The sequence below is a fragment of the Tachypleus tridentatus genome, chromosome 13 (assembly GCF_004210375.1).
Source record: "Tachypleus tridentatus isolate NWPU-2018 chromosome 13, ASM421037v1, whole genome shotgun sequence".
Lineage (NCBI taxonomy): Eukaryota > Metazoa > Arthropoda > Merostomata > Xiphosura > Limulidae > Tachypleus > Tachypleus tridentatus.
Window position 1 is genome coordinate 42,038,248 of NC_134837.1, and position 12,316 is coordinate 42,050,563.

Consider the following 12,316-nt stretch of genomic DNA (forward strand, 5'->3'; position numbering starts at 1 on the left):
TGGGAAGTAGAATTCACAATCAACTCAAGAAATCAATTTGAAAACTCAGTAACCATTAAAGAAGAAAAAATGTTTGAAATCAAAAGTAAGTCTTAACACAGTCATGCCAAAACAGAAAGCAAAGATTAGGTCCAACTACATAGAGGGAATCAGTTGCAATAAGAGAGTTTGTCTCGGTCCTATTGGTGAAGGATTGTCACTTGCTAATTTGTAGCTGAACTGTGTCATATATATGGAATTAGGTTGGAGTTTCAAGGCTAGTTACAAGTGTAACTTTGTGCATTAGATAGCAAAAAAATTGTTAATAACTGCCTGGTTGACTTAAAGAGCCAGAGTAGGAAAAATAGTATTTTAGACTGTATCTACAGAAAATGTGAAGACAAATCTAAATACATTATAATTTCATGTTATAGGTTGGAAAATGTTCAAAAAAGGGCTACCAGGATGGTATTTGGGACAGAAAGGTTGGCATATGAAGACAAATTAAGAAGTGACTGAGGTACTTAAAGGTGAATTTTCAACAAATTTAATAATTTCCTTAGAAACTGTACTTTGGTTAGTAATAATTCCTGTGTGGTTGGCATATTTTTAAAACACTTTAGTTTTTGAGTAAAAAATGAAACAAAATATGCAGGTCCTCGAACTCAAGTTCCTCTTGGTCGTTCGGCTGTTTCCGTGACATTTTACAAATATGACGTAATAGTTGCCAAATATGCTTCGTTGCGTGTCGACCATTGTGTTCTTTTCAGTGCTGGTGTTTTCTGTAATCTATCGCTGCTTTTTTCGGATTACATACTTTGTGAGACTATTTCTTGTTTTGATATTGTTTTATGATAACATGGTTTACTGCATTGCTTATGGTTGTAAAAACGGTTCAGCATCGGGCAAAAGTTTCTTTTCGTTCCCATGCAAGGAGAAGGAACCGGCAAGGTGACGACAGTGGGTGCGGATGGTCAATAGGAAGAACTGGACTCCTTCACACCATGCAAAGCTTTGTCAAGATCACTTTGAACACTTATGTTTTGTGTCAAATCCCACTGTTTTGCATTCCATGGGTTTCAAGCCAGGCAGGTTGAGACTGAAAAAACCATTGGCAGTAGACAGGATCGTCCCCACCATCTTTCCTTGTGTAGAGCTGAGGACTGATCTCAGCCTGCAATGTACAGGTTCCACCCCTCTGAAGCCATCCCTTGCCATCATGAAAAGAACAAACTTAAAGGTACGTGTGCAGTATAAAGCGAGAAACAATAACTAGTATAATATAATAATTTAAAAAGTACAAGTTTTTGAAGAATGTAACTAGACATACACATTTCATATTCATGAGCATGTTTTGCATTTGTGGCACCTGAAAGTCAGTGAAACCTTGATTTCCTAGTCTAAACAGTGGACAAATCTATAGAGTATATTCCAAGTTTAAAAGCTGGTAGATCATTCTGTAGATGTTTTTGTATCATTTTTAAATATGGAAAAGTTTGAAGAATTCCATTTTTCAAATTTAACATTTCAAGATAAATTAACTATTCAGACTGCTACATCTAGTTTGATTTTATAGACAGAATTATGAAGTATAATTGAAATTCATTTTGTTACGAGTCATAAATACCCAGTACGCTGATTGTGGAAGGGCTGAGTATTAGTTACCATAGTCGGCAAAATATAAACAAATAAAACCCAGTCTGTGATACCAATAATTTATAAACACCAGACAGGTTTCAAAATGCTTAAAACTGCACGTGAAATAATGCAGACCATATCTGTTGCCATGACTTAGGCTTACCATTCTTCCACTTGAGGTATGACCAACTTCCAACAGGCCTGGGCACCATCAGTATCACTCACAGTTCCGCTACTCTCGCTCGTGGAACTGTCCTCATCACTAGAACTTGTCAGATGTGTGTCAAAAGTAACTGTTCTAGGTTCGTTCAGAGTAGGTTTGAATTGATATGGTGCTACTCGACACTGTTCAGAACACAAAATCAAAACAGACTCCACCTCTGTTTCTCCGTATGCACCGGCCATGTTTACTTACAATCAAAGAGCTGGCGTTGTCGGTTTGTTTGGCAACTATTACGTCACAGTACTTTTCCTAGTAGCAAATGTAAAAACTAAAATGGTCAGATTGCTGCTCGGAAAGGGCTCTTTCTGCACCAAGTTCCATGTTTCATTTATTAGCACACGTTTCATAAAAAATGTGAACCTGCAAAATTAATCACTATGAGTAGTTCTTTTAACTGCAAAGTTTCCTTTTTCTGTAAAATTCACCTTTACGACTGTAAAGAGAACTGACAATGTTGATTCACATATTTTTTACATGTAACTGTGAGATTTATATGAAACAAATTTTAGCAGAGTATTAGTCATCTTCAGCTAAGATAGTTTTATAATTTTCTAACAAGGTGATTGGCCTTTGAAATGGATTGCCATAGGTCCAGCAAATAACGGGAAGACTTGATAATTACATTATACCTAGGTTTGAGGGGCTTTTTATTATCATAATCTTTGATAAGTTTAGTTCAGTGGATGTGACAGCCTAAGCTGACCAACAGGCCCCTTATTTTCCTTAACTGTTATGTCAAACAAAACTTGTATTATTGTAATGAATGTAAATCTACAGATTTCATGCTATTTTTATCTCGCACCTTTCCATGTAAAGCAAGACTTTTTGTATTATTTCTAATCCTATTCTTAAAATTGTAAAACCAAGGTAACAGTAAAATGTACAATGGAGGAAATATAATTACCTTTTCTCCTTTTTCAGGGTTTTTGTCTGGATGAAATTCTTTGGCTAGTTTACGGTATGCCTGAAACATAAGTTTATAGTATTTTAATTATTTCACAAATTTTTATTTTAATGTACAGTAAAATTAACCACACCAAAAAGTTCAAAACACAAACATATTTTAAAACAAAGTACAAAATGACAAAAATAAGCCTTGGAGATAATCAGACTAAAAAAAATAATCTAAGCCAATAAGAGAAGAGAACCTTAAAAGTTTATTTTATTATTATGAATATTTTGCAGCATCAAGTCACCCAACAAATTTCTGACATGATAATTTTTGTTCTTATATCTACATTAAATGCTATAAATAGTTTAAAACTGGTAGTTAAATATGCATATGGCTCAACAAAACATTTAACTGGTATTATAGAGAATTATTTTCTACTGTATGAAATATGTGAAAGGGAATATCAAGAAGTGAAATTGATGGATATTAATAAAAAAAAATCTGGCCTAAAATAATGAGAACAGATCAATCTGGAGTAACAAACAGTTACATGTATATAATTAATACCTGCAGTTAACTGATGTTTAATTAAACACTGAATAAACAATTACATTTTATAATGCTTATGATCATCAAAAGATAATCTGTAGTATATTCATATGGTTTGAGGACCACTTAAACAATAACAAAATAGGACTTACTGCTTGTTCTGTTGAGTGAAAATATGTGTACACACTTTTGACAGATCAAAAAAAAATCTGAAAGTTTTTTGTGTACTCCTATTTTTAATGGAAGTGTGAAATTTGTAGAATTTGATATCTGAGTAATAGGTTCATTAATCAATGACATTCAACTAACTATTATACTAATGTGAAGCTTTGAGAGTTAGAATAATCTAAAATAGAAAACATCAAAAACACTTGTTACTTTATAATTTTCAGGAGTTCTGACACTAAAACATTCAACTACACAATCTTGAATTAATAAAATATAAGGTGAAACCATAATGGCAATATTTTAATTACTTAGATAGTTGAAATATTTGGCTTTTTTCCACTACACACAAGAAATTTTAATTTTTTAAATAATAAATCATTTTATTCATATAGTAAATGTCTATAATCAATTTTTAATAAAAATATATTAATAAATGATGTATTCATAGAGTAAAAAATTACCCTTTGAAGGGTTTAACAGAACAGTACCAATGTTCTATACCATTAATAATTAGCTACACAGTTGCTTATTTTCATGAAATTGTTTAATCATAATTTCAATAATTCAATTATATGATACTAACTGATGTAGTCATAGTCATAGTAAATAATTACATTAATTAACCCTGCTCAACTCTTTCTAACAACTGTGACTGCTGGTCTACAGTCTGTATACAAAAGTGCCTCTCTCCCTCTCACACAGATAAACTGAGTTCAGAATAAGAGTTGACTTCTCAGTAATTAGTAACTAGATTAATCAGTGCCACCTATATGGATGAAAGACTTGCTCTAGAATTCTTAATTTTCATCCTTTCTTGGACTAGATGCATCTATTCTTAAAATAAATGAAATTTTGATGAGGCTTGTTACAGTGTAAAAACTCTTGTCACTCTAAATAGAGTTTGTATGTTCACAAAGCCATAAATGAAAAAACAACTACTGTAGTTATACAGTTTAAGTCAAGGTTATACTTTAATCTAAATAAAAATAAAAGGACATGAAAGTCAGAAATTAAAAATTCTAAAACTCAACAGAAGACTGCTCATGTCAACAGTGTCAAAATAACAGAGTAGTTGCTTAGTTACTACTTTACTAGTAATAGTACTCATATTATATACATAGTAATGTTGTAAATATTAATGTATTTCTGTTACCGTTAATTATTTTTAAAACTTGTTAGTTTAAAAAAATTCATGAATAATTTAAAATAATTACTACCTATTAAATCAACATAGAAACATACACTATGTATAACATTATAAGTATTGGTACTATCAGGTCACCCCACAAGTAATGTTCGAAAATTTAATATCTTCATTTTTGTTTCTAGAAACAACTTTAATAACTCCACTTTTTCAGATCATTAATCAAATAAATCCTTATGAAGATGGATGTGTTTGAAGAGCACATTAGGAATATAATGCTTCATGAGTTTACAAAAGTCAATAGTGCAGCAGGAATTACATGAAACATTCAAGATGTTTATGGTACAGAGTCTCTCAATGAAAGAAAATGTCAAAGATGGCTTCAGAAGTTCAGATTAGGTGACTACACTTTAAGTGGTGCAGCACATTCAGGTCATCCTGTTGAGTTTAATGATGACTTGCTGCTGGCTGCACTTGATGAAGATTATGCTGTAACAGTTGAAGAATTGGCAAAGAAACTTAATTCAACCCATTAAACAGTTCACCATCATCTGCAACAGCTTGAAAAGGTGTCAAAATTTGGAAAATGGATCCCCCATGATTTGACAGAAGCTAACCTTAGAGCAAGAGTGGGCATTTGCAATTCTCTGCACTCTTGTGAATGTAACTCACCATTTTTGTATAGGTTAGTGAGTCAAGATGAAAAATGGATATATTATAAAAATATTAAATGCCACAGACAATGGCTCAGTGCAGGTATACTGGCTAAATGGACCTCCACCATATGAAAGTCTTAAGCATTTGGTGGGATATTGTTGGTGCAATCCACTTTGAATTGCTGCCACTCAATACAATGATTACATCAGAGTTCTATTGTCAACAGTTAGAGCGCTTGAATGTTGCACTGAAAGAAAAGAGGCCTGCTTTGATCAATTGTAAAGGTGTTGTGTTACACCAGGATAATGCACTGCCTCATACAATAAGGATCACATCTGCAAAGAATGAAGAGCTCGACTGGGAAAAACTTCCAAATCCTCCTTATTCCCTAGACCTTGCCCTGTCTGATTATCATCTATTCTGAAGTTTGGAGAACTATTTTGATAGAAAAGAGCTTGGAACACATGAAGATGTCAGAACTACCCTCTCTACATCCTGTTCCTTCAAACCTCAAGAATTTTATAGAAGTGGCATTCAAAAACTTGTGAATCGTTGGCAGAAAGTAATTAATAATAATGGGACATACATTACTGATTATATAACATGAAAAGCGTTTGAAATCCTTTATCTTTTTCTGAACCTAAAATCGGACATTACTTGTGCTACATCGTAAATAAATCCTGTATCATAACATACCTACAAAGCATACTCATCTATAATTTCTTTCTTTTTTTTATTTACACTTACAAGTATAAACCTTAATTGTAAGTCTAACTTCAGAACAAATTCCAACAGATAATTTGTCCTTAATATTAAATTAATAATAAGCCAACCTTGTTCTGATGACTATGTGAATCGTGATTCGAGTGTCAATCTTTTAAATATTTTGATGTGAAGTAATTCAATGAATAATCTAATGTTACTAGTTAAACTCATATCACTCGATAATTGTATGGTTGTAAAATAATAATCTTACCTTTTTAATTTCTAAATCACTGGCATTTCGGGAAACACCTAATAAATCATACAGTTTAGTATCAGCCATTATTTAAGTTTCCACACAAGTAATATGTAACAATACTAACGTCATACAGCTAGACAATGACGACGGAGCAACAGCTTATGTAAGTTCTTGGAAGGACCTCTATTATAATAAAAAAAAAAAGGTACAAGTTTTATCATTTATAAATAGAATTTTATTAAAGATTATTAGAAATATTAATAAAGCCTGACTGAATAAGTAAATATAAAATTAAATAATAAAGATAATATTAACAGAAGAATATCCATGAACTTTTGTTTAATAATGCTTTAGGTATATCTCAATTAATTTTCTAAAAAATATTTTAGCTTGATTATTTCAATCATGTATGTCCTCCAACGGGATAGCAGTAAGTCTAGGGACTTACAACGCTAAAATTCTGGATTCGATTCCTGCTATGGACACACCTAATAGTCCAATAAGATTTTGCTCTAGAAACAAACAAAAAGTTGTGTATTTCTCTTTATGAGAGGAAAAAATATGACAGTTTTCTAAAATAAAGTTCATCCCAATTTAATTATTAATTAATTGATATCATGCTTAATTCTTCTTATAAAACTTTATTAACATTACTTCATTTTAAATGTCTTATTTTGCCTACCACTATTTAAAATTGGCGTGCTTTTAACTTTTTATCTGGACCAGGAGTGGCCCATTCCTTGTTAGTGACATCTTGTTGAAAGCCTGTTTTTATGTGTTGTAATCTAGATTTATATTGTAATATTACACGTGTTTTTTTCCGTTTCTTTCTATCTTTTTTTTTAATTCGCGCAAAGCTACTCGAGGGCTATCTGCGCTAGCCGTCTCTAATTTAGCATTGTAAGACTAGAGGAAAGGCAGCTAGTCATCACCACCCACCGCTAACTCTTGAGCATATTTGGTGTGACGAAGATTCGAATCCGTGTCCCTAGGATTACGAGTCGAGTGCCTTAACCATCTGGCCATGCCGGGCTCCAGTGATTATTAAAAATCGTTGTTTTGTTTGTATGCGTTCAAATATTTTATTTTCACAGTACCACAGATCTTGTTAAGTAGTTTATTTTGAAATAGGTTTAATGCATTTTGATGTGTTAATATTTATCTACCGGCATGGCCAGGTGGGTTAAGGCGTTTGACTCCTAATCTGAAGGTCACGGGTTTGAATCCACGTCGCACTAAACATGCTCGCCCTTTCAGTCGTGAGAGCGTTATAATTCGACGGTCAATCCCACTATTCGTTGGTAAAAAGCGTAGCCTAAGAGTTGACGGTGGGTGGTGATGACTAGCTGCCTTCTCTCTAGCTTACACTGCTAAATCAGGGTCGGCTAGCGCAGATAGCCCTGGTGTAGCTTTGCATGAAATTCAAAACAGACCAAACAAACCAATCACACTGTGTAACAAAATTTTTACTTTTTATTGTACCTGGGCAGAAAGTGTTATTTCCCAATTGCTTATGCCCAAAGTAAATGGAAAAGACTTATTTTTCTCTTCACACTTTGCTTTTGTGACCTGGGTAATGAAATTTTCAAATTTACCCATTTTCCAGAACATTCCAGCTAGATTCAGTGCTGAGTAGCTGATAGAGAATTTTCAAGAACTTTCTAGAATGTTGTAGAACTTCAGTTTAGTTCTAGCTGCCTAAGTGCACACACAGACCTATCTGATTTTATCAGAGATGGCATCAAGAAGCTACCAGAATCCTCCAGACACATTCTGCTATGTATGTGACCAATTTATCAAGACAAGAACGAAAAAGTACTCTGTGAAAAATGAATACAACAACGTCAAGACCTTGATAGACGCCGTGAAGTATGACGATTATGACTGGGAGGATATCGGATATTTCAAAATGGTGGCATTTCTGATGAGTCTCTAATGAGACTTTACCAAATTTCCCTGTTATCTTTGCCTTTGGGACAGCAGGGACACTGCAGTGCACTACAACAGGAAGCACTTGCCTCAACGGACCGAGCTCTCTGTGGGGAGGCACAATGTCAAGTGTGAGCCACTAGTGAACCTCCAGAAGATATTGTTCCCACAATTGCATATAAAATTGGGTCTTATGAAACAATTTGTTGCAACTCTTGATAGGAGTCTGCAGCCTTCAAGTACCTTTGAGACTTCTTTCCTAAGCTATCTAAGGCAAAGGTCAAAGCTGGTGTCTTCGTTGGACCACAAATAAAGAAGATTCTGTAGTGCAGAAAATTCTCCAAGAAGCTCAATAGCAAGGAAAAAAGCTTGGGGCAGCTTTGTCGCAGTGGTTCGGGGCTTCTTGGGCAATCACAAGGCCGAATATTATGTGGAACTGGTTTAGGCTCTGGTGAAGAACTACGGCAAAATGGGCTGCAGGATATCCCTGAAAGTCCATATCCTTGACGCTCATCTTGATAAATTCAAGGAGAACATGGAAGCATACTCAGAGGAGCAAGGCGAGCGCTTCCACTAAGATATACTGGACTTCAAACGCCGCTACCAAGGAGCATATGACGAAAATATGATGGGATACTATATTTGGGGGTTGATACGTGAAAGTGATTTACATTGCAGTCGCAAATCTCGAAAAACTACTCACTTCTAAACATTTTTGTTCGTTTTTATATAACTTTAGTATAAATACATGTAAATCCTGATTCATATGTTGTTTTATTCAGACATTATGTAAACGAAAATGTGCAAATTTGCTCGTTTTTACATAAAAAGTAGGTTAATTTCTAAATTTCATTATCCAGGTCACAAAAGCAAAGTTTGAAGGGAATAATGGCTATTTTCTGTACTTTTACAACATAAGCAAATAAAAACTAACACACACTATCTATGAATAAAATTTGTGTTAGCTAGTGTAATCAGTGGTGAAAATTCGTTAGAAATGTCCATCCTTTTTCTCTTTTTATTCTTGTTTCTTAATGGAAAAGAAAAAATGCGATTAAACTGAAGAAATATTTATTTTCGATAATTAATATGAAACAAGTGTTTCAATTCATAAACATATTTAAAGTGTTTTTAACGATGTCGAAGATGCTTAGTGGTGGACATACGTTTAATGCATTTTGATGTGTTAATATTTATCTTCCGGCAAGGCCAGGTGGGTTAAGGCGTTTGACTCCTAATCTGAAGGTCGCGGGTTTGAATCCCCGTCGCACTAAACATGCTCGCCCTTTCAGTGATATATTTGTTCAGGTAATAAGTGTACCTGTTAAGTATGTTATGTTCTCTGTCAAAATAATTTGTGTATTAGTATTGACTGACTAGTCCGGCATAGCCAGATTGTTAGTAGTCTGTAGGTCGCGAGTTCAAATCCCCGTCACACCAAACATGCTCGCCCTTTCATCCATGGGGACGTTATAACGTGACGATACATCTAACTGTTCATTAGTAAAAGAGAAGCTCAAGAGTTGGTGATGGATGGTTATGACTAGCTACCTTCTTCCTAGTCTTGTACTGCTAAATTATGGACGGATAGCGCATATAGCTTTATTGTATCTTTGCACGAGTTTCAAAACAAACATTATTGATTGAGAGTATTGCGATAGTTCCCAATTACGAAATCGATAAATGTTTAAAATTAAACTCAGTTAGAGTAGGTTATGTCTAAACTATATTCATAAAATAGTAATTACTTAGTGCTAGATACACGAGGCATATTGACGTTCGTCATTCTAACTTTAGAGGAGATTGACTAGAGGTAAAGCATACAGTGATTATCTATAACTAAGTGAGGATTAGTCCACCTAGGCACCGGAAAACTCCCTTAAACAATTATGTGAAGAAATAGACAAATGGTCTGTTAGAATAATAAAATAATTATCTGGCTAATGCCATAAGCCTGATATTTAAAGTAACGCGTATAATAACTTTAACAATAAAGATGTTCATTGAAAAGGATATATATACCACAATATTTCTGTTAAAGACGTTATCTTCAGAATCTTCTATTTCATTAACAACTCTTTCTGCGTGTTTTCAAAATTACTGATCTATGAATTGCATATGAGTAGTATTTTAACATGAAATAATATACGTCTTGAGTATGTATTTTTGTGTTGTGGGTATAAACGTACCAGGCGGAGTGTGGTATTCATCCTAGCTTGCAATACGTAGGCCATTTGCACAGCCTCACTCTGAAATAACCCTTGTATGTCTATGTTTGTCGGCTCCTTCAAGCTTTTCCCCGGTAGAATTTTAGTCCAGTCCACAAACGTTTAGGCTACTTTTTAACAATAAAAGTTGAGATTTATTGTCACATTATAACGCTCTCACGGATGAAAAGTCGATCACTTTCGACAACGGGTTTCTATCTCACGAACCGTAGACTGCGAATAATGTCCTAATCACCAAGCAATGCCAGGCCATGGTAGTGACACGTTAGAAAACTTTCCATTTCCCCATCAGTTATCTATCTCTTATTAGTTTATAAGCTTCTTACTCGTATCCCACTAATGGTTCAGCAGTGAATAAGATAATTTATAACGCTACAAATATGGTTTTTGAAACACAGAGATAGTACACTGAGTATCTTGGCACTTACCAACAAAGAAACTGATATTAATTTTCCGCATTAATTTCACGGGTTGGCATAGTTTTTCAAATAAAACAGCTAGTGATGTGTCATTATTTAGAAAGTAATATTTCCCTTTCCCTGTTTTTGATGTTGTTTTGTAAATTACAAACTGCAGACAAAAATACTTTTCATTGAATTCCATTTTGACAAAATATTGTCTAAACAAATACTATATCTATAAATTAGTGTCACTGATATATTTGCCAAGTTTTAGTATATCATTTCACTCTTAATTTTACATTAAACATAAGGTGAAATTTCTTTATGGTCAATTTGTTTAAAAGAGAAAGAAGAATTTAGTTACTTGTAATTAGTTTTCTCAGAAATTTTTTTTAGTAGTATGCAGTAACAAATAGATACCTAAAGCTTTGCAGGTATTACAAATAGTTTTTTTTTGTTTTGTTTTTTTGGAATTTCGCACAAAGCTACTCGAAGGCTATCTGTGCTAGTCGTCCCTAATTTAGCAGTGGAAGACTAGAGGGAAGGCAGCTAGTCATCACCACCCACCGCCAACTCTTTTACCAACGAATAGTGGGATTGACCGTAACATTATACACCCCCACGTCTAGGAGGGCGAGCATGTTTAGCGCGACGGGGGCGCGAACCCGCGACCCTCGGATTACGAGTCGCACGCCTTACGCGCTTGGCCATTACAAATAGATAAAATTATTTTCATATAGTTCTAGTTATAACATTGTATATATGAAGAAGATATGCACGTTACTTTAACATTATATTTATAATCTATGTCATTACAGTTTACGTTGTCACATTCTTTTATACTCTGTCAACTATGCATCGTCATAATAGTCATGCATGGTAATTTCCATTATCTACGACTATTTTGTAGGTTTGTCATATCCAAAGTAAACCACTCCTTTTATCTGCCACCCATAAGCTAGTGTAGGAGAACAATGATTTCCCTGCATCTATTTTCTACAGTTCAATGACACAGACATTCATAAACATTGCATACGACTTGACCAGTATGTCTTCATATAGGCTAACATAAAACCTTTTTCGTCCTCCAGCTGCTTAAGGTATCCAATGGTTGAACAGATTTACTGTGGAACCAGCTTGTGCACACATAACGTCTATTCTTAGGCCCGACATGGCCAAGCGTGTTACGGCGTTCGACTCGCAATCCAAGGGACGTGGGTTCGAATCCAGTCGCACCAAACATGCTCGCCCGCCCAGCCGTGGGGGCGTTATAATGTGGCGGTCAATCCCACTATTCGTTAGTAAAAGAGTAGCCCAAGAGTTGGCGGTGGGTGTTGATGCTAGCTGTCTTCCCTCTAGTCTTACACAGCTAAATTAGGGACGGCTAGCGCAGATAGCCCTCGAATAACTTCTATTCTTCAGACACACTCTTGCTTGGTGCACTTTTATAGTTTCTGCCAACAACAAACGTGCTTTAACTAACTATGAATAGTATCAGTATCAGTTTCACTAATTAATTCTTAGAAAAATCTAAGCCTTTTCATACA

The 12,316-nt window shown here is 34.5% G+C and overlaps 1 protein-coding gene across 1 annotated transcript in view; it reads right to left on the reverse strand.

The window, feature by feature from the left end:
- The window catches only part of LOC143239335 (dnaJ homolog subfamily A member 2-like), a 42,071-nt gene extending 35,687 nt beyond the window's left edge, over nucleotides 1-6,384 (reverse strand). Inside the window, exons 1-2 of the mRNA XM_076480314.1 lie at nucleotides 6,227-6,384; nucleotides 2,745-2,804 (exon numbers count right to left, since the gene is read on the reverse strand). Of these exons, the coding sequence (XP_076336429.1) occupies nucleotides 2,745-2,804; nucleotides 6,227-6,295 (129 nt within the window). The 5' untranslated portion in view covers nucleotides 6,296-6,384. The remainder of the gene's footprint in view (nucleotides 1-2,744; nucleotides 2,805-6,226) is intronic.
- Nucleotides 6,385-12,316: the final 5,932 nt, after the last annotated feature.